Source organism: Balaenoptera acutorostrata, chromosome 1 (genome assembly GCF_949987535.1).
Source record: "Balaenoptera acutorostrata chromosome 1, mBalAcu1.1, whole genome shotgun sequence".
In the NCBI taxonomy this organism is placed as follows: domain Eukaryota; kingdom Metazoa; phylum Chordata; class Mammalia; order Artiodactyla; family Balaenopteridae; genus Balaenoptera; species Balaenoptera acutorostrata.
This window is the reverse complement of record NC_080064.1, coordinates 18,530,256-18,552,917: the sequence shown is the minus strand read 5'-3', so window position 1 is coordinate 18,552,917 and position 22,662 is coordinate 18,530,256. Positions and strand designations below refer to the sequence as shown.

General features: G+C 53.4%; 1 protein-coding gene across 2 annotated transcripts; it reads left to right on the top strand.

The window, feature by feature from the left end:
• Positions 1 to 283: 283 nt before the first annotated feature.
• On the top strand, positions 284 to 21,083 carry E2F2 (E2F transcription factor 2). 2 transcript variants are annotated; one of them, XM_057533424.1, is made up of 7 exons: positions 284 to 947; positions 6,355 to 6,460; positions 8,069 to 8,282; positions 9,113 to 9,272; positions 11,137 to 11,250; positions 12,683 to 12,875; positions 17,862 to 21,083. In XM_057533424.1, the coding sequence occupies exons 1-7, from the start codon at positions 696 to 698 to the stop codon at positions 18,128 to 18,130; spliced, it is 1,308 nt and encodes a 435-aa protein (XP_057389407.1). In that variant the 5' UTR covers positions 284 to 695; the 3' UTR covers positions 18,131 to 21,083. The 2 variants fall into 2 exon arrangements, with proteins under 2 accessions (XP_057389407.1, XP_057389406.1); XM_057533423.1 differs by having other exon boundaries at positions 8,069 to 8,288.
• The last annotated feature ends 1,579 nt before the right edge of the window (positions 21,084 to 22,662 follow it).

Sequence of the window (22,662 nt, the reverse complement as noted above, 5' to 3'; positions counted from 1 at the left end):
CCCAGGCCTCAGCTCTGTGAGGGAACCACCCTCCCAGTCTGTTTCTCTGGCTGTCAGCGCGGGCGGGCGCCGGGCGACAGCAGCTGTGGCGTCCCCTTTAAGCATCCAGCTCGTGTTGCAATCACCGCCTCGGGGACGGGTCCTTCCGGGGGGTGGAGCCTGTGCCTGTTGCAGCGACCAACCGAAGCGCGGCATTTTCCGCGGGAGATCCGAATTTCGCGGCACGCAGTTTCGCGCTAAAAAAAAAAAAAAAAAACAGAAAAAAAAAAAAGCAGAGAAAAGCTCAAGGACTCGAGAGCGAGGCGAGAGGGAGTCGGTGCAATCGGTCCCCCTCCCCCGTCCGAGCGCATCGCGTTTCTGCCGAGCCCGTGGGCATCCCAGAGACCCCTCCCGAAGCGGGCCAGACCCCAGGCGCCGAAGCCTTAGGGGGCGCGGAGCCCTTGCTGGTCGCAGCAGCCCTCGCGGCGGGGCATCCCCTGGCCGTGCCGCCGCCGCCGCCGCCGGCGGCGCGGGGCGATCTCCAAGCGGCGATCTCCAAGCACTGCCCGGCTCGGCGGCGGGCCAGGAGGGGAGGGTCCGGCCTTGCCCGGCCTCCGCGCCATGCCGCGGGCCGTGTGAGCCGCCGCGGGCTCCGAAGCCCGCAGGTGCCGGCGGGCGCGCCAGGCCCGGCTGGGGAGGGGGGCGCTGCGCTCGCCATGCTGCGAGGGCCGCGGGCCCTGGCTCCGGCCGCGGGGCCGCCCCCCAAGGGGCTGCCCACGATGAGCCCCACGGAGCTGTGGCCGCCCGGCCTCAGCAGCCCTCAGCTCTGCCCGGCCACCACCACCTACTACACCCAGCTGTACCCGCAGACTGTGCCTCCCGCTGCGGCGCCGGGCACCTGCCTCGACGCCACCCCCCACGGACCGGAGGGCCAAGCTGTGCGATGCGTGCCTGCTGGCCGGCTGCCGGTAATGCTGGGGACCCCCCCCGCCCCCGCACCGCTTCCCTCTCTGCTTTTACGGGTGTGGGAAAGGCGGGAGGGACGCCTGGGAGCTAGTCTGAGTGAGGCAGGTCGAGTCTGGGGAGGGAGAAGGGGAGCTTTCAGCTTCCAGAACAGCCCATTGCCCCAATATCTAAGTAGAAGAGCCTTTCATTTTCAGACTTGGGATGAAATAACCTCATCCACTGGGGTGGAATGGAATGAGCGCTGGATCAGGAGTGTGGAGACCCAACGCCCTACCCCCAGTGCACCCTGTGACCTTGGGGAAGTCTACAGAGTCAATTTGCTGTCATTCATTCATTCTTTCATTCATTGTTTGGCCCAGAAACCAGTACTGGGCACCTGCTATTGTCCAAGCACAGAACTGAGCCTGGGGATACCATGGGAGCTTTAAAATAGGGGGAGGTCTCTCAGGTCCAGTTTGGCTGAGACTCCTAATTTTCCATCCAGCCAACTCTTTCCCAATTTTCTGCCCTAGGTCCTCCCCCAGGCCCAGTCTTCTGTCCCAGACAGCCAGTAGCAGGTGCAAGGTGGGGGCAGCCCTCTGAGGTTCCTGTTCAGATTGACTGTTCTTTTCTCAAAGCCGCAGGACCGTTGCCAGGGAGGGCCCAACATGGGGTGGCACCAGGCACAGGGTGTGTTTTCTGGGAGTGGAATTCCTGGAGCCCATGAGAATCGAAACAACCATAGGGTGGGGTGGAGTGGGAAGAGCCCTGGGAGGTGGGGGCGATAGTTAGGGAGCCTGATTTCTGGTCCTGATTGCCGCTAATTCCCTGTGTGTCCTTGGACAAGTCTTGGCCCTGGTCTGAGCCATTTCCTTGTCTTGAAAATGTGTGTGTGCACGAAGTAGCTGTGGGACTAACTCATCTCAAGTCTCTTCCAGGTCCTGGGTTTTGGAAGCAGGATCCAGGAAGGGGAGATGGGGATGTTGTAGGTTGGCTTTGTTGTGAGTGGTGAGTTAAGTTCAAGTACAGGGAGAAGACCACCCCCTCTGCCCTAGAGGCACTGATCTGACCTGTGTCAATCAGCAGGCTTGGCCTCCAGCCACTGCTGGCTGCAGGCAGAGCCCCACTCCCTGCTACTGGAATCCTGCTTTGTCAATGCTCAAGGCTTTAAACTTTCAGAACCCCTTCCTGTACGTTATTTCCAACTAGGAGGAAGGTGGTAGGACTGCTATTCCTATTTTACAAATCAAGCAGCCAAAGATAACTGGGAGTTTTTACCGATCTTTAGTTCAGCATTTTACAGTCTAAAATAGTTTTGTACCCTATGAAGTAGATGGTTTTAGTAGCTCCATGTTGCAGGGGGAAACTGAGGCTCAGAGAGGGGCTGTGAACTGTCCAAGATCATATAGGGAGATATATGACCCACAAGGCAGATTATCATTAGTCTCTTCTCTGCAGCCTTGACTTTCCCCAGTACCACCTGATTTAGGAGCTGGGTACCCCCAGGGAGGGCGCTCAGTGGTGGGCCCAGTCTCTCCTCTGGCCAGCTGCTTTCAGGAGACCCGGCAGAGTTTCAGTAACAGCTGTGGTTTTGAACTGCTTCCCTCCCAGAGGAGCTGAGTGCATCTGTCTGTACCTCCCTCCCGGAGGGGCTCAGTGATCACAGCAAGAATGGCTCTTTTACTGAATGTCTCTCGTGTGCCAGGCACTGCTTGGCACTCTTCACATTCCTTATCTTGGTCAAGATGCCAAGATGCCGGGGATGAGGCATCTTACAGATGAGGAACCTGAGCAGAGACGTGAAGTCACTTGTCCAAGTCCTAAGCCAAGACGTGGGAGCATCTCTTTGCATCAGACCACCCTAAAGGCCTCTGGGGCCCAGAGCCCCCTTTCCTGTCAGTCCCCGGCTGCCCTGTGCCCCAAAACCCGGTGGGCAGGCCTTGGCCCCCTGCTTACTCATTTTAACAGGGTGTGACCTGGAGCAGCTCCAAACCCAACCCTGGGTGTGGCCACTTGCTTTGTGCCCAGGCTGCAAAGTGCAGGGTGAGCAGGATTTGTTGGGGAACTGCTGTTTAAAGGGACCTTAGGCACTGCCCAGGGACGGCGACCAAGATCAACGGCAGAATGAAGGCAGGAACCCAGGTCTCCTCATTCCCTGACTAGAGCTCTTTCCACCACCTCTGGAGGAGGCGTGGGTGGGATGCTCTGGCCCCAGCCGGGCACACGGCCTCACCCTGTGTCATTCCTGCAGGAACCTGTGAAGAGGGTGGGATTCTGCAGAGTTTCTCCTTTTCTTTTCATTTGTCTGTCTTTTCCAAATTTCCTCTGAGAACCAGGGAAGAAAATGAACATTTTAATGAACAACCGTACAAGGCGGGTCAGATGAGGAAATGTAGGCTTAGGGAGGCAAGGCAGCGAGTCCCTCCCAGGCCGCCGCGAGGCAGAGCGGGGATCTGGAAGCAAGGCTCTCAACTCCTTCCACTGGCTCCTACCCCCACCGTCTAACTTAGGGCTTGGGGCTTAGGAGAGACCTGGCTCCACTCCCTGTGTGATTTCCAGCAAGTCACTTCCCCGCCTCTGAGCCCCGGTTACCTCACCTGGCTGCCTGCAAGGGGGTGATGTCTGGGGTCTCTGGCCCTCTCACTTCTAGGGCTGCCTGAGGAAGGAGCTTCGTTCTTTTCCCTCGGGGTTGGCATGGTGGGCTTGAATCTTAACCAGGCCTTTAAGAAACAGCCAAAGGGGCTGCCTAAGAGGGTCAGGTTGGAGCCGAGCTGGCCTTTGCCCTCAGCACGTCCCTGATGCTTTTCAGCTCAGCCCTGAACCTCCCCCTCGCTGGTGGCCCTGGTGCATTAGTGATCGCAGCTCCCCCGCGTGAGCAAGCGCTTTGCTGCCCCCTCACTGAATCCTCCAGGAGGGAGGAGCAGAGCAGCCCCCTTTTACAGGTGCAGCTCAAGAGGTCAGCGGACTTGCCCAGCTCACCCAGCCTGGATGGGAACCCAGGCGGCTCTGACTCCAAGGCCTGTGCTCAGCCCCTCCTTGGTCCTTGTCCTCCTGGGCTTGTCCTCTGCCACTTCTGTTCTGCAGGCTCAGGCCCATCCATGACGAGCTGACTTTTCTCTGGGAAGTGCTCAAAGGTGTCAGAGAGATGTCCTCAGGTGGGGGACAGTTTGCTGCTTAGGGACCCTGAGAGTGCAGGATAAGGGTGAAGGAGAGGAAGAAAAGGGAGGGGGCCAGTGTGTGTGTGTCTGTGTGAAGTAAAGTGATGGGGGCAGGTAGACATAACCAGGCCTTGGCTCAAATTTCAGCAAGTTCTGGGGCAACGTGTACAGGATGGTGCTGAACAGCCTGATACCTGGTTTTGGAGTCAGACAGACCTGGGTTCAAACTCTGGCTTTGCTCTTTGTCTGTGTGGCCTTGGGCACGTGGCTTAACCTCTATGAGTCTCCATTTCTCATCCACCAAGAGAGAGTGCAGTACTGAGTTAGGACTGATGAGCACGTGATAGGCCCTGCACAGGTTCTCTGTTCAAGGTCCTCCCCTCCTCCCCATTCTGCAGGTAGTGAGGTTCTTCCTGGTGTGTTCTGTGAACTCAGCAGGGGCTGGCTTCCGTCAGGTGAGGGAGGTGAGTGGGGCTGGGGAGACTCTGGGCTGCCACCTCTGCCTCAGGTAGAACTCAGCCTGACTTCCCTTCCTCTCCTTGGCCTGGGCTCACCAGGTCTCAGTTGTTTCAGCTGTAAAATGGGTATTCGTGGCGTTGGGAAGATTCAGTGAGGTGATGAACATTGGGGCTTGGTCTAGGGCCGGTGGAAGGTCTCAGTGAATGATTAGGACTTTTCCTCTAAACAAGATGGGACTAGAGCAGGTCACTTTCCCTAGAATCTAGCATCTCACCGGCTGGGAGGTTAGAAAAGGAATATTTTCCAGAAGGACTTAAAGAGGAATGAGCAGGGAGATGCGGTGTCTGGATCATGTCCAGGCCTGGGTGGAGGTGGAGGAGAGGATCCTCTTATCCAGGCTCCTCCAACCGAGGAGCAGGGCTCCTCAAATCAGTCCAGGAAGACTTCCTGGAGGAGGCACGAGAAGGGGGAAGGGAGCTGACAGCAGGAAGAGCCATCACCACCTCCCACGCGTGTCAGCCCACCTGTGCTCAGCAGCGGTTAGAAGTCTCAGCCCTGCCGCGCATGACCTCACCATCAAAAGTTAAAATAGACCTCTCTGTCCCAACTAAGGTAGGGGTGTCTGGGTGACTGGAGGAAGGGAAGAAGAAGGAAATGGGCTCAGTGACCCCCAGAATAGTTTGTCTAGGAAGAGGCCGAGTTTGGATTTTAGGGAAGGGACTCTGCATTTCCTGAATGCTGAGCCACAGGTTGAGTGCTTTACAAAAGTTATCTCCTTGAATCCTTACAACAGCCCCTGGCAGTAGGTATTTTCTACCCCCTTTTACAGAGGAGGAAACTGAGGCTCCTAGATGTGGAGCATTTCCTCAAGTCACACAGCGAGCCCGTGAAGGAGCAGGGAGACTCATGCCTGGGTCTCTGACCTGTGCCCCAGTGCCCCAGCCCTGCCTCTGCCCAGCCCTAACAAGGAGGGAGGCCCCTTCCGGGCCAGCCCAGCTTCTGGGCGTAATTGAGGCCGGGTGGCAGTGGGGTGGAGAGGAGCAGATGGGTCTGTGGTTTGATTTCCCCAGCAGGTGTTTCCCAAGCTTGGCGGGAACAGGGAGGGGGAGCAGGGGGACCTCAGCTGCTTGTCCTTAAGACACAGGGGAAGGATTCATTGTCTGCCCCTCTCAGCAAAGAAAGAATGGCAAATAGAGTCTATTCAGGAGGCCCTGGGGCCCTTGAGCTGGAGCCCAAACAGGGGGGTGGGGGATATTTGCACTGCTTCCCGATGTGGACACCTCCCTGGGGTGTGGCACTGAGCCAGGAAGTCCCCTGGGCCTGGGCGGATGCCCAGCCCCACCCTGATAAGGGCCAGCTGTGAGGCTGTGATGGGCACCCAGTCTGGCTGAGCCAGCTGCTTCTGCAGTGGAGGTGCGGGGGCTCTCCCCAGCCTGATGTGCTTTAGGCCCTCCCCTCTCCTTCCTCCCTGTATCATCCTGGGGGAGGGGGGTAGAGAGGCGGGTGTCGGGTCCAGTTATTGAGGAACCCTGTATTAAAACCCAGACTGGCTTTGGTAGTCTCAAGCGCCTGGGCCTCGGAAGATGGGAGTGTTGTGTGCCCCTCAGAAATAGGACTTCCTTCCCCTGAAAGCTCATTTTTCAGGTCACTGATATTTCCTTACCAGGTCCAGTGATTTTTTTCACCCAGGACTGGTGGCAAATTGAGGCAGGCGGTGGCTGCTGGTGGCCTCAGTGCTTCGGCCCCAAGTCGGGGAAAAGCTAAAGGATGAATGATTCTCAAACTCTGCCTCTCTCCCCTCTCTCTCCCCAAGGCCAAAAGGAAGCTGGACCTGGAGGGGATCGGGAGGCCTGTGGTCCCTGAATTCCGGACTCCCAAGCGGAAGTGCATTAGAGTGGATGGCCTCCCCAGCCCCAAAAGTAAGCCACGCCGATGGGGTATCTAAGGGCAGGCTCAGGAGACTGGAGGTGGGGTGGGGTGGGCAGGGGCAGAGGGCAGCAGCCCTGCCCAAATCACCAGGGCTAATATTTGTAGCACACTTTCTGGTTTACACAGCAGTTTCCTGTGCCTTCTCACTGGATCCTGCCAGGCAGGTGGATTATCCCCCTTTTACTGATGAGGCAACTGGAGACTCAGAGTTTCAGTGACTTACCCAAGGTCACACTGCTAGTCAGTGGAGTCAGGACCAGAGCCCAGTTTCTGCCTCTTGATATTTTCAGTCAATATTCTGGTTTGGGAGGGAGTTTAAGCAACTGTGTTAGGGAGGAATTCTAATTTGGGGAGAAAGAGACCTAATAAAGAAGGTATGTTATTGGGTGGTAAGCTTGAGGGTCTGGTCAGGACTCTGTTCTGACCTGACTGGTCACTCCTCTTCTGTGAATCTTAGCTGTCTCATCTGTAAAGCAAGGCACAGCTAGATCAGGAATAGCAAGAAAGTTTCGTCTCCAACGGATTAGTAGAGGCTGCCCAGAGCTCTTTATTGAAGGATCCCAAGTGCACTATCAGTTAGTAATATCTGCCATGAATGCAAAAATTGACAACACTGTCTGTGTGCCAAATACTTGCTGTCTATCTATTAAGGGATTCTAAAGTCCCCTTCTAGAGGAATCTGAGACTCTCTAAAATTCAGTTTCCAGAACTAGTTTAGCCATTAACTTGCCATATGACTTGCAAGTCACTAGATTGCAAAAGTCTTCTTGTGGTTTAAGATGCTGCAGCTGAGATGTGGTCTTGTGACATCGACCTCATTAAGAAAGGGACCTTTTTCATGAACCTGCCACATGTGACATAATAGGACTGAGTCCTCTCAGATAATCATTGCATGACACATAGAAAGAAAGAGCAAGTCTGTATGTCAGTGCTGTATGTCAATTATATCTCAATAAAACTGGAAGGGAAGGAAAAAACAAGTCTATAAACATGTTCTTGTCATTCCCTCCCTACCCTAATTCCAAATTCCTGACATAACTGGCAGGATAGGGTAAAGGTTAGGAAGGGAGACTCTGGAGCCAGACTGCCTGGATTTAAGTCCCAGCTTTGCCACTTTCTAGCTGAGTGAATTGAGCAAGTTACTTAATCTGTCTGTGCCTCAGTATTCTCACCTGTAAAATGGGGATGGTTATACAACAAACTTATAGGGTGCTGTTAAGGATTAAATTTGTTGTATATGGAAAGTGCTTAGAACAGTGAGCTGCACACAGTAAGCATTTGTTGTTGTTAGTGGTGGTGGCGGTATGGCTGCCCTGAGCTTTGGTGGAAAGGTGCGAACCAAGAGTTAGAATATTTGGTTTCCAGCCCCGACGCTGCCCCCGATTGTGAAACCTTAAGCAAGTCACTTTGCCTCTCTAGTTATCAGATTCCCTGTTTGAACAATGGTGGTGAATGACCCCCCCTCCCTCCCAGTGCTCTGTAAACTGGAAAGTGGGTGCTTACATGGAGGGTGTAAACTGGAAAGTGGGTCCAGGTCAATGGAGGAAGTTCCCCAGGGGGCCCTCTCTGAGCAGTGGCTGAGCCCCTTTCCTCGTCAGCCCCCAAGTCGCCTGGGGAGAAGACTCGCTATGACACGTCGCTGGGGCTGCTCACCAAGAAATTCATTTACCTCCTGAGCGAGTCTGAGGATGGGGTCCTGGACCTTAACTGGGCGGCTGAGGTGCTGGACGTGCAGAAGCGGCGCATCTACGACATAACCAATGTGCTGGAGGGCATCCAGCTCATCCGCAAGAAGGCCAAGAACAACATCCAGTGGGTGTGAGTGCCTGGGCTGGGGCCGATGGCACCAATGAGTGCGCGTGCTGTGGGCGGAGCCAGGGGCAATATCCTGAGGTTGTGAACGTAGGGGGCGGGCCTGAGAGCAACATCCAATGAGCACAAGTGCTGGCGGGGGAAATCAAGGGCAACATCCAGTAAGCTTACACGCCGCGGGTGGAGCCAATGTATTTAAGAGGGGGATGGAAGAGCAGGTGTATATGCTGAAGTAGTATTAGGAGAGCATGGCAGGGTCAGAGAATGATTTATAGGACGTGTAAAGGCTAAGAGGACCCCAGATCCTCTTTAGTCAGGGGTCCCAATATTGCCCTCTTCTAACTTAGGAAAGTCCTCTGGGATCTGCGCAGTAGTAACCCAGACTCCTTCCAGCTGAGATATAAGTACTACAGACTCCGTTCCTCACTTCTGTAAGGTCTTAAAGAACAGACCTGCAACCCCTGGCATGAACTCTAAGAGAACGCAGGCAGAGAAGTCAGGAGTGAGGTCACTCCAGCTCCCTGCCATTTGGGGAAGCCTGGGGCATAGGGTGGGTAGAGTTGAAAGCCCCCCAAAAGTGGTGTCAGGCCCTGACTTGTTTCTTTTCCCTAGCTCAACCCCCAAACATCAAGTTCCAATCCCTGGCAGCTCCCTGGGAGCTAGGCAGGACCACTGATTTGTACAAGCCAGGAGGCACCATCATAGACCATGTGAATGGCCTCTTCCTGGAGTTTTGCCCACACCGTCTGTGCAGCTTTGCACAGCAGCCCTGGGGTTGGGGTCCCTGGATGTAGACTGAGACTGACACTGGGGGACTGCTCTGTCCCCAGAGGCAGAGGACTGTTTGAAGACCCCACCCGGCCTGGGAAGCAGCAGCAGCTGGGGCAGGAGCTGAAGGAGCTAATGAGCATGGAGCAGGCCTTGGACCAGCTCATCCAGAGCTGCTCTCTGAACTTCAAGCACCTGACGGAGGACAAGGCCAACAAGAGATATCCTCTTTGGTTGGGGGGAAGGGGTCCGGGAGCAGGGGGCCTGTTGCCTGCTCATAACTACCCAGAGTTGAGGCAGTACCTCCCTGCAGGGACTGATCCACCCTAGGGGTCTGGCATATCTGTGTCTTCCTTCCTCAGTGGCTTTTCCTCTTGGGTCTCTTTTTTTTTTTTTTTTTTTTTTTATTTATTTTTGGCTGTGTTGGGTCTTCGTTTCTGTGCGAGGGCTTTCTCTAGTTGCGGCAAGCGGGGGCCACTCTTCATCGCGGTGCGCGGGCCTCTCACTATCGCGGCCTCTCTTGTTGCAGAGCACGGGCTCCAGACGCGCAGGCTCAATAGTTGTGGCCCACGGGCCCAGCTGCTCTGCGGCATGTGGGATCTTCCCAGACCAGGGCTCGAACCCGTGTCCCCTGCATTGGCAGGCAGATTCTCAACCACTGTGCCAGCAGGAAAGTCCACCTCTTGGGTCTCTTGAAGTTACTTTCTCATTATAAAAATAAGACAAGTACATTTCTGTAAATCTGGAAAATGGAGAAAAGAAAAAAGAGCTGCCACCCTAACACAGCCATCATTCCTTAGCTATACACAGGGTGTGTGTTATTTAAATACTGTGTGTACCTGCTGTACACAACGTTTTATATTCTGCTTTCCTCCACTTAGTATACTACCATAGGTGGTTTTTATGTTGTTACATATCCTTCCTAACTATTTGGTTGATCCACATGAAATTGCTGATATTGGACCTTTTTTTTTTTTACCTATAAAAACAGCAGTTTCATATGGTTTAACATCATATATATTTTTGTTTGTTTTTTTTTTGTTTTGCCACACCGCACAGCTTGCAGGATCTTACTTCCCCGACCAGGGATCGAACCCGTGCCTCCTGCAGTGGAAGTGCAGAGTCCTAACCACTGGACCGCCAGGGAATATTTAAATGGTTTGAGAATGTCCTACTCAGACCACTATGGTTTGTTGATAAGGCCTAGAATGGGCATTTAGATCAATTCTAGATTTCTGTTTTATAAAGCGACATTGTGATGAGCATCTTTATTTATTTTTATTTTTTTATTTTTTGGCTGCATTGGGTCTTTGTTGCGGTGCCCGGGCTTCTCATTGCAGTGGCTTCTCTTGTTGCAGAGCACAGGTTCTAAGCACGCGGGCTTCAGTAGTTGCAGCCCATGGGCTCAGTAGTTGTGGCACACGGGCCCTAGAGTGCGCGGGCTCAGTAGTTGCGGCACTCGGGCTCTAGGGTGTGCAGGCTCCAGTAGCTGTGGCTCACGGGCTTAGTTGCTCTGCAGCATGTGGGATCTTCCTGGACCAGGGCTCGAACCCGTGTCCCCTGCATTGGCAGAAAGATTCTTAACCACTGTGCCACCAGGGAAGTCCCAAATATCTTCATAGATAGAAACTTTTCCCAGGTTTTTTACTTATTTCCCTAGGTTAGATTCCTAGGATTGAAACAATGAGGTCAGAGAGCATAGACTTTGCATATGGCTTTACATATACTTTTTCCAAATGATTGGACCATCTAATTGGTATTTGGATCTGACCTTGTATTTCTGGAAGGATAGTAGGCATTGTGAGAAATAAAAAGAAATAAGACATGTCTTCCTGACCTCTCAGAGCTAAAAATCTAGCTTGGCAGATGAAGCCTTTATGTAAAAAGCCGATATAAGGCAGCATTTTTTTTAATGATTCATACCCCCATTTCTAAAGGGGTCCAAGGTAGCTTATGAGATTAAAAGAACAGGTTACAGTTTTGGGGTGTTCAGAGTCTTTGAGAGGTGGGTTAGATCCCTTCCGGGCAGGCCGGGAGTTTTAATTTTGACCAGACAGTCACTTCTCTTGACTCTCCTGCCCCTACACTGGCCTACGTGACTTACCAGGACATCCGTGCTGTGGGCAACTTTAAGGAGCAGACGGTGATCGCTGTCAAGGCCCCTCCGCAGACGAGACTGGAAGTGCCTGACAGGAGCGAGGTGAGAGGGGAAGCATTTAGTGGAGAGCAGGGTTAGGAACATTCCAGACAGCTCTGCAGGTTCCGTTCCTGGCACTGCCTAGTCCCAAGCTTCCCTGGTCCATGCTGGTGGCCATGGCAAGACTGATGGTCTCCGAGCTGGGGCAGAAGTGGCGGAAGCTGGAAAGGTTATCAGGCATTAGGTACCAGCCTGAGAAAATCTCTGTTCCTGGTTCCTCTCCGCATCCCACCAGCCCCTGCGTTCCCCTGCGCACGCACACGTGCACTCACACACAGCAGTGTCAGTACTCACAGCAATCCTTCCATGTTAACCTAGTTTAAAGACCAGAGTTCTTACACTCCCTATGAGGCTGTCTGTGCTCTGACCTCACCCACCTCCTCTCGCATGCTGACCCCGTTCTGTCTTTACTTCAGCCACACTGACCTGCCTGCCGTTTCCCCACCACACTAAGCTCGACCTCAGTACAAGACCTTCTCACACGCTATTCCCTCCAGCCGAAATGCTCTTCCCTCTCTCTGCCTGGTTTACTGCTATTCATCCTACAGGTCGCAACTTGAACATCACCTCCTCAAGAAGCCTTCCCTGATTACCTCCAGACTTCATAACCACGTGTTCTTTTCCATCGCACTTAACCTCCATTTGCCGGGATATATTGGTGATTACATAATTATGTTCTTCTTCATCTGTTAGAGTGTAACCTCCACAAAGCCGTGTTCCACCCATGTGGTACCCCCAGCCCAGAGTCTGATAAGGGCTCCAGAAATAATTTGTTTAGTGGACAAACATTAAGCTGTATAAGGCCCGTAGGGGCAGGCAGAGGGACTGCCTGGGCGCAGGTGTAGACACCTGAATGTGATCGGCAGCAGCATGTGCGTTGCCGGTTGTGGCTCAACCTGCAGGTACGAGGTAAGCAGGAGGCAAGGGCAGGAAAGCCAAGTATCGGTCTCTTGGTTACAAATAACAGAAAGCCAAGTCCAACTGGCTTAAGTGAGGGGGACCCGGGGGGAACCAAGTGACAGGTCCAGGGCGAGATTTGGGGATTGCTGGCAAGGCTGGATGCAGAGGCTCAAACCGTGTCGTAAAGTCGGCCTCACACTCTCCATCTCACTCTGCCATTTTCTGTGCCAACTCTGTTCCCAGGTGGGCTCTCCCCTTGCTGTGGCAAAGATAGCTTTTATGATACCAGCTCAGGCCTGAGAGTGGGGGAGGAGTGATTTCCCAAAGGAAAATCAAGGCACTCTCCCTAAAAGAAGGGGGTCTCGGGGCCAGACAGATGTCTACCACAGACCACATGGGGCAGGCCCAGCACCCAGCTCAGGAGCCGAGCGTGCTTATATGGACGGTGGGAGCCTCATGTGTCCGTCCATACCCACTGAGCCATGAGTAAATCCAGCTGCCCAGAGCCATGACCTGGCTTCTCTTCCTTCTCCAGGAGAACCTGCAGATATATCTGAAGAGCACGCAGGGCCCCATCGAAGTCTACCTGTGCCCAGAAGAGGTCCAGGAGCCCAACAGTCCTGCCAAGGAGCCCCTCCCCTCCACCTCCGCCCTCAGTCCCAGCCCTGACCCCACCCAGCCCAGCAGCAGCATCAACCCTGGAATCACGGAATCCACGGCATCCTCAGGTGAGACCCTCTGTCCAGAGGGACAAGGGATGCCGAGAGGGACCAGCCTTAGAGTTTCCCTCTTCTGTGTCAGCATTTGTTGGGTACCTACCTTCTACCCAGCAGCAGGGGATACAGTCCTTCACCCACACATGTGTGCATTGCCCTTTACACTTTATAAAGCACATGCACGTTCCTTGTCTCAGTGCGGAGATTGTTGCTGCTCTGGGCAGAGGGGCGCCTGGGTTTGAATCCCACCTCTTCCACTTACCAGCTGTATGATCTTGGACAAGTTACTTTACCTCTCTTTGCCTTAATTTCCTCATCTGTAATTTGGGCATAGTATCTACTTCATAGTTTGTGAACATTAAATGAGTTAATATAGGTAAAGCATTTAGCACGGTGCCTGGCAATAACTGTTAGCTATTATTATCATTATTACGGCCACTGCCACTAGTACTGCTACTTCTGTAACACCTCCTAACGGCAGAGCTCCTGACACTCAATAAGCCCGTAGTAAATGGAAACTATAGATTTTCTGAGGAAGGCTCAGCACTTTCTTAGGAGATAATAACTAAGGTGTTTTAACCACGGCTGTGCACCAGGTACATCCATTATCACATTACTCCTCACAGCGGTTCTTGAGGTAGGTTTTATTGTTCCCAGTTTAGAGATAGATAAACTGAAACAGAGGTGATGTGACCTGCCCAAGGCCTCCTAGCTGGGAGGCAGCAGAGCTGTGTCTTGAACCTTGGTCTCCACACTCTAGCCCAGGGCTCTCTCCACGAGGCACAGAACAAATCAAGGAAGGACGGTGGCTGGGAGGTGGGTGGTAGAGCTAAAAGCTGTCTATGCCTGGCAGGAAGTAGTATGAGGCCGTTGCCAAGGAGTAAAGAGGTGGGAGAGTCCCCGAGGTCTCCCCAGGGAGACTGGGAGTTGGGCAGGAGTAGAAATGGGAGCCTATGAAGGCCCCTCCCCCAGAATGTTTTTTGCCCTTTACTGAGATCAGGTTAGATCGGTAGGATCCTTCGAGGCCATGTAGGCCAGTGTTCCACTTTTGTTTTCTTAGCAGCAGAATTCCCCTAAGTAGAACGCTAGTGTTTAAACAAATGCAGAGCTAGAACTGGTCTGGTGGAAGAGGCTTTTTGTGTGTGTGGTGGTGGAGGCAGGTATCCACAGAACCCAGATTGGATTCCATTTCTTTAACTCAAGGGTTAATAAAACTATTGCCTGCAGGCCAAATCTGGCCTGTTTTTATATGACCCATGAGCTAAGAATGGTTTTCACATTTTTAAAGAGTTGGGGGCTCGGCGTAGGGCAAGTGACTGTGTGACAGAGACCGTACGTGTCCTACAAAGCCTAAAATACTATCTAGCCCTTTACAGAAGTTTGTTGACCCCTGATTTAACTCAACACTTCATTTTACACATGAATAAACTGAGGCCCAGAGAGGGCAAGTAACTTTCCTAAGGTCACACAGCAAGTTAGTGGCAGAGCTCAGACAAGAGCCCAGACTCCCAGTTCTTCTCTAGCGATCTCTCCTGTGTTCCAGCCTGGTCCCAGGACCAGGGCTCTCCCTGAACCGACCATCTGTCCCTTTGGTAACCTCCCAGTGCCTATCTCCCAGTCCAGACCTGTGCCCCACCCTGTTCTCCCTCCTCCTCCCGCGCTCTGCTTTCTCGCTCCACTGTCAACATGTGCACGGCTCTCCAGAGTTAGAACCTACAGTTGTCGTCTGAGACCTTGGGCAGAGGTGGAGGACCCTACCGCATAAGCAAGGACAAGGATTTTACCTCAGTTGTACAAGTCAAGAGGCTGAGGCCCGAAAAGCTTAGATAGAGGCTTACGGAACAGTAGGTGGAGGGGCCAGCCCAGAAGTCAGCTTTGTGCCAGGGCCCATGCCCTTGCTGCCCCTCTTCACCCTTGCCACGTGGTCTCTTAGTGATGTCCCTGCTGAAAAGAGCAGGAGGAAGTTTTCTAGAAGGTGTACACACACACACATGCACTCGCACGCGCTCCATGTTCTGGCCTGAAGCAGGGTCATTCTGAGATACAAGCACCAAGGGCCTGGTCCAAAGAGGAGGCCACTACAGTCTTAGGACCCAGGTTCCCGTCCTAGTTCTGGCGCCACCAGGGGAATCATTCTTGCTTGGGGACCTCATTTCCCTCATCTGTAATGGGACAAATCTGAACCTGAGTCATTGAACATCCCTCCGGGCTGTGACTTTCTGACTTAAACCTACATGTGGCTGAGGGCACAGGAGCTGAAGCTGGGACACTCGGGTGTGAGTCTGCATCTCACCTCCTATGATGGGGTGACTGTGGGGGAGTCACTTTAACCCCTCCAAGCCTCTGTTCCCACGTCTCCAAAAAGGGGGACACTAAAACTCCCTCGTGATTATTGGGTGCGTTTCAGGTGATGATACAGCGTGAATGTGACTTTTTAAAAGCTTATGTGAACTGGACACCTATTATGTGTGGGTTTGGAGATGTTTAAGTGAATATGAGCCATTCAGGATGCAGTGGAGGCACAGATGTTACAAAGAGCAGTTCTCTTCTGGATGTGATAAACAGTGAGACAGAGAAAGAGGGAGAGAGAGAGGATGGGTGGATGGATGGATGGGAGGGGTCGGACCTGAGGTAGAGGCTCTCACATGTGATAGCTCAGTTACTGCTTCCACAACTCAGGGTGGTGGGTCCTTATTTTTCCTGCTGGGAAAACTGAGGTGCCGGGTCCTGTAGCTGGTGAGGGGCTGAGGACTGAGCCGCCAACCTCTTCCTCACTCCCAAGCCAGGCCTTGTACTCTAACACGCGCAGGCCTCTGCGATGTGCTAAACAAACATTTGATTTTTTTTCATTCAAATACTACATTTAATTGGCTTCTTTGAGCTTCAGTTTCCTCATCTGTAAATAGACATAACAACAGTGCCTCCCCCTGGGGCTTCTGGAGTGTCCAAGTAGGTGAAACAGGCCTCTCCTTGAGATCAGAGCTGAGGGAGTAAGCCCTTGGGAAATGGGAGCTATTTTTGTTTTTAAGAAGGGCAGCCTGCAGACCAGCTGTTCTTTATCTGCACTTACCATTTAAGCCTCTCAACAACCGGAGGCAGGTATAATCATCATCCCCATTTTAGGGGTGAGGAAACGGAGACCTATGAACGTTGTCACTTGCCCAAAGTTACACAGCTATCTCAAGGTTGATCAGGCGGTCTGGCACACTGACATGTTGTATTTTCAAAGCAATGCTTGGCTGGTAAGGAACGACTCAGATGGTGAGATTCTGGGCGTCAGGGTATATTTGGCAGGGGATTTCCGGTGCCCTGCTCCACATGCCTGCGTAGGGAATCACGTCCTTACCTCTAAATGGAAATGAGCTGGTGTGCTGAAGAGTAGGTGATGGCCGGTGTGTCTGGAGAGGTGAGTGTCAGCTATGGGAGGGAGGCGGGAGAGGCAGCAGAAAGGGAGGCCGGGACCAAGTCACGCCAGGCCTGCTCAGTCCTGGTGGGAACTTGGATTTTATTCTAAGCCACATTTTTTTTTTGGCCGCGCCACTTGGCACGTGGGATCTTATTCCCCGACCAGGGATCAAACCCGTGCCCCCTGCATTGGAAGCACGGGGTCTTAACCACTGGACCGCCAGGGAAGTCCCTCTAAGCCATTTTTAAGTCAGAGCACAGACTGCAAGGGCCAAGAGTCGAAGCAAGGTGACTGGTGAGAAGGCTTCTGCAGGGGCCTGGGTGAGAGGAAGGGGCGAGCCGCAGATCACAGCAGCGGGACTGAAGAGAGATGGGCAGCTTAGAGGGTTGATTTGGTTGTGGAGGTGACCGAACTTGCTGCTGGGTCGGATGCGGGGAAATGGCAGGATTACAGGTGATTCTTGGGCCTTCTGGCCTAAGCAGCTGAGTGGGCGGGGGTTCATTAAATACAATGGGGGAAGACTCAGGTTTGGGGGAAGACCGGGAGTTTGGTTTTGACATGCTGAGTTCTGACTTAGCGTAGCCATCAAGTAGAGATGTAGCAGGAGCCCAGAGCCGGTGGGTGGGGTCTGTGCCAGAGGCATCCATTTGGGAGCAGTAGATCTGGAGACGGATTTAAAGCCATGGGGCTGGCTGAGATCACCTGGCGAGGAGTGCAGCCAGAGGAGAGAAGAATCGGAGGATGGAGCCCCTGGGCTTCAGGGTTTAGAAGTTGAGAAGAGGAGGAGGATACAGGAAAGGAGACCAAGAAGAAGCAGCCAAAGAGGTAGGAAGAAAACCAGGAGAATCTAGTACCAATGACTGCATCAGATTCTGCTGGATGTCACATGGGATGAGGCCAGAGAGCTGACCCCTGGATTTACCAACATTTAGCGCTGGTTCAGACAGACCCCCAGGTCGGAGTGGGTTGAAGCGTGAATAGTGGTGGGGAAGTAGGGAGTGAGCACGGGTAACTCTTAAGAAACTTCACTGTGAAAGGGAGCAGTACAATGGGCTGGTAATTGGAGAGAGTCGTGAGGTCAGGGGAGGATGCTCTTTAAAGATCAGAGTTATTAGGGACTTCCCTGGAGGTCCCGTGGTTAAGACTCCGCGCTTCCAACGCAAGGGGCGTGGGTTCAATCCCTGGTCGGGGAACTAAGATCCCTCATGCTGCGTGGTGCGGCCAAAAAAACATAATAAAGATAAGAGTTATTAGAGGATGTCTGTGTGTTGACAGGAATGATCTAGGAGAGTGAGAGGAATTGATGATGCAGCAAAAAGAGACAGTGACTTCAGGGGCCAGGACCTTGATGGTGAAAGGGGGTAGGGTGACTGCAGAAGCTGGGTGTGGGTGTGGAGACAGGAGAGGGGAGGGGAGAGAGTGTGGGTGAAGGAGGGGGGCTGCTGGAGCTGGGGCAGGAAAGGGCAGGGTGTCCTGTGCTGTCAGGCATGAGCCAGGGTAGGAGAGAGCAGAGGCTGTTTTTGTTCTCGGAGGTCTGACCAGAGGCTTTCGGGCACCAGCATCAGGCATGACCCTTGTTGATTTGTCTCCAGCACCAGCGCTGACGTCCCAGCAGGTCCTGCCGCCACTCCCGCCGTCCCTTGTCCCGCTGGAGGCCACCGACAGCATGCTGGAGCCGTCACACCCACTCCTGCAGCAGACCGAAGACCAGCTCCTGTCCCCGACACCGCCGTGCGGCTCCCCTCTGATCAGCTTCTCCCCGCCCTTGGACCAGGACGACTACCTGTGGGGCCTGGACGGCGGGGAGGGCATCAGTGACCTCTTCGACACCTATGACCTCGGGGACCTACTGATTAACTGAATGGCCCCTGCCTGCCCCCCGGCAACCCCGCCAGTCTCCACCTCCTCACAGGCAGACAGGCCCTCTGCCTGCACAGGATGTGACACGAGGTGCTGCCCTCAGGGTATGGGGGTCCCCCCTTTTCCTTTCGTACCTACCACCTGCCGGCCAACGCTGTCGGGGGAACGTGGAGGATATGGGGGAGGAGCCTGTCAGGGGTTGGGTCCTGTCCTTCTTCATGGAAACTGGGCCTGGGAAGACCCAGCCAGTCTTCTGACCTCTGACCTCTCATGTGAAGGGCCACAGGGGAGGTGACCAGGTCCAAGGAGAGGCCCTGCAACTGCCTTTAGAGGGGCAATTAGGACCCTCTGTTTATCAAGAAGCACTTAATGCCTTTGTATTTATTTCAGGTTGAGTTTTGTTTGTTTGCCTTCCCTGAGTTTTAGCAGGGAGGTTGTTCTAGTTCCTAGGAAGACGTCTCCTCAGACAGGTCCAAGGGCAGGCCGGGGCTTGCAGGGGCCCAGGCCAACTCCCTGACTCCCCGCAGCAGTGGGGACTGGGCCTCAGGGGCCATCCAGTCTGCTGGAATGCCAGTTGCACTTCAGCCTCCTAAGTCTCTCGAGCGGGGGCTGCAGGATTCCTGGTCTCCTCTGTCCCAGAACTGGTTCCAGGGAGTCAGCCGAGAAGAGGTCCCGGGGAAACTGGGGCACGAACGTGGAAGCAGCTGTCCGCTGCTGTGGGCACCTTTCCTCCGTTGTTGCCTCTTGCTGGGACAGGGGCTGTTTTACACTGAGGATCTGGGCGGCAGAGACAGCCCCACTATGGACAAGGGTACGAATGAACTAAGAAACTGCCAGAAAGCACCTCTGCTGGTAGCTGCTGGTATCGTCCTCCCCTTCCCTAGAAAGATTTTTTTTGCCGCATCTGTTGGGGGTGATTCTTTAAGGACCTCCCCTTCCCCCCAGCTGTCACAGAGACCCACAGGGACAGAAGTGACCACGGCTTGATGGCATGTTGGCTCCTTTTGTCACAGGATGCTGCAGGGGTGACAGGGAAGAGTCTTCATTGCAGACCAGACGTTGGCAGCTAATGGGGAGACGGGCTCATGTTACCTCTTCAGGCTTGGGGTCCTAAGAAGGTCTTCTGACCTCACCCCATCCCCCAGAGGCTTGACCATCCCACGTTGTCCCCGTAGCCCAGCTGGGTATGGGACAGTCAGCTCTCCTCCCCCTCCCGACTTGGGGTGGGGGCTCTGGACTGAGCCAAGGCTGTGCCTTCCTGAGAGAGGCAGCCGGGGGTGGTGGTCTGAGAGACCCACCGCCCACCCTCAGGGAGCTAGGTTTCCTCAGGGGCTCAGCTGGGCAGCACTTTTATTTTTTTAAGTTTGTAGCATTAAGTTGGTTTCAAATATGAAGTTGGCTCCATGGGATTGCTCCTGAGCTGACCTACTGGCTTCTGAAGTTTGGAAGGTGGGCTTCTTTGGGGGTGGGGTCCAATGTGAGCTAATACCCAGCTGGGGACAGTCAGGCCTTGTCATTTGCTCAACTTCCTGGGTCCCCAAGTTAGTGCCCTCTCAGGAATGGTCACAGATACCCTGCTCTATAAACAGGGCTAGTTTTTTATGCTTTACAGAGGTGACTTTGGTCTCTATTCTCTAAATACTCACACAGGGGTCTCATCAGAAGGCAGTTTTGAAGCCCAGCATGCCTAGGGCCAAGGGACCACCTTGGCCCTTGGGTGGGGGGAAGGGGTGCTGCCTGGGATCTGGTTTGGGGCGGGTGGGGCTGGAGATGGCATAGCTGTTGTGAGCTCTCTGCTGGGCCACCATCTAGCCATGCGCCATATCTGAGGACAGAGCTGTCTGACTTACATGCCTTGGGCTCTGTCTAGAGCTTTCTCCTAGAATTAAATCATAGAAAAGGGAAATGAATTTAATAGTGAAGTCCAGCCAGAATTGAAGCTCATCCCCAAAGCCCAGCCAAAGGGCTGGACAGAGAGGCTGTCCCTTGGACCCATGACCTATATCCAGAGCAGCTGGCACTCCCGCCGTCCTGTCCCCTCCACACCTGTCCTGGCCCAGCGGCGGGACCACCCAGGCCAAGCCTCAGGCTTGGTGTAGGAAACAAGCTTGTGCCTCTTTCTTCCCGGTGATGCCTGAAACCTCCCAAGTTCCGTCAAGTACTTTAAGAAGCATTTTGAGTGGAATTCCCTTCAGGGCCCAGGTAAACTTTAAAACCAGGGTAGAAGAAAAGCCAGTTTCTTCCTGAGGTAAATTATTTCTGCCAGGAAATTTCCCAGCCGCTCTGGCAGCCCCCCACCCCACCCCTGTCACTCGTGTCCCCAGGGGCATCAAAGGCTCAGGGACTCCCGGGAACCCAGTAGCATTAAATTGTTCAGTAGAGTTGGAGATTCAAAGAGATTTCTTAAAACCAGAGTAGCATCTCTCCTCCACAGCCACGCTGTGGTCTGAGCAGTGCGACTACAGGGAAGAAGAGGGGGATGGCGGAGCGTGTTAAAACTGGCTGTAGTGTGGTTTTGACTTTATTTCCTCTTTCCAGGTGTTCAGCCTCAGTTCTGCGCCGTGTTTAGTTTTTAGTGAAAGAGTTTGGGTGCTCCTGCGTCCAAGCATTGTGTGGCTTAAAGCATTTGAAGTGAAAGACTTTTGGGGTTGTTTGCAAGCAGCTTTCTGGTTCTCATCACTGTGTCCTGAGGTCCCCACCTCATCCTAGGACCCTAGCCTACCATGGGGACCCTCGGTGAGCAGAAGCCCAGCCAGCCTGCTGGCTCCTGGGTAAGTGCTGAAGCCTTGTATGTGGCACATGTGTCTAGAGGGACCCTGGTCTCTGTGCTGGGATTCCATTCGGGTCACTCACCTCTGGCCGGGTTTCTGGTTTTGCCCTGCGTCCTGCCTTGACGAGCACCATGTAAACCTCCACGTGTTGTGATGATTGGGCATTAAATGACAAACCTGGGCCCCTTGTCTCTGTTGTGCTTTCTGAAGGTCATTACCAAGTGTGGATCTGGTCCTCCCAGGCCGGGAGTGGAGACGGTTCTGACCGACTGGCTGATCTATCCCCAGAAACAGCCTCCCTTCCCCACGTGGGCTTAGGACCATGCCTGAAATCTCACCAGTAAGACCCTGAAGTTAGCAGCACCCAGATCTAAAATGTGAGCCCCTGCCCTGCGTCTGCCTCCATCACCGCTCACCTGAGCAATTTCAGTAGCTTCCTTAATATTCTCACTGCTACCCATTCTTCTCCACCCCATCCTCTATATCAGTGGTTCTCAAAGTATGGCCCTCAAACCGGCATTCCCTGGGAACTTGTGAGAAATGCATATTCTCAGGCCCCACACCAGACCTTCTGAATAAGAAACTCAGGGGGTGGGACCCAGAATCTGTGTCTCAATGAGCCCTCCAGGTGATTCTAGTGCAGGTGACGTTTGAGAACCATGACCCCACTAATCCAGAGAGATCCTTCTAAAACAGCTCTCATCGTGTCACTCCCCTTCTTAATGGATGGCTTCTCTCTGCCCTCAGGATGAAGTGCCCTTTCACTTGGTGTGAACGTCCATTTCTAACCTTGCAACTGGCTTAGCCTACCTTTCCAGCCTCACTGGCCACTCCTTCCCACCACCCATAGCCACACTGGACTTCTTTGTCAGTTCCTGAAAACAACATGTTTTCCCCCTTCTCTGCAATTCACATGGGCAGGCTCCTGCTTATTCTTTTTTTTTAATATATTTATTTATTTGGCTGAGTTGGGTCTTGGTTGCTGCGCACGGGCTTTCTCTAGTTGCGGCGAGCGGGGGCTACTCTTCACGGGCTTCTCATTGCAGTGGCTTCTCATGTTGCGGAGCACGGGCTCTAGGCGTGCGGGCTTCAGTAGTTGTGGCTTACGGGCTCTAGAGCGCAGGCTCAGTAGTTGTGGCACATGGGCTTAGTTGCTCCGCGGCATGTGGGATCTTCCTGGACCAGGGCTCAAACCCGTCTCCCCTGCATTGGCAGGTGGATTCTTAACCACTGCGCCACCAGGGAAGCCCTCCTGCTTATTCTTCAAGGCCCAGTTCAGTTTTTTTGTAGAGTTTTTCCTTGACACTAATGTGTAGCCGTTAATACTTTGTACACGGATATGGCCATTTATGGGTTATTGAATACCTACTGTGTGCTAGGAACTGGGGAGATAGAGATAAATAAGAATAGTCCCCATCCTCAGGATGCTCACAAGACACAGACACGTAAAAATATAATTACAGGGCTTCCCTGGCAGTCCAGTGGTTAAGACTCCATGCTTCTACTGCAGGGGGCTTGGGTTCAGTCCCTGGTTGGGGAACTAAAGATCCTGCATGCCGTGCAGCATGACCAAAAAAAATTACAAATGATGTGTCAGTTGCAATAATATACATTATAAGAGTTGGGAGGGGCAGTCATTAGGGAAGGTTTCCTGGAGGAGGTGATGCCCAAATTATGTCTTAACAGATACACAAGAGTAGCCTGGAGTTAGGGTAAATGAGGGATGGGAGACTTCCTTCCAAGCAGAGCAATCAATACCTTC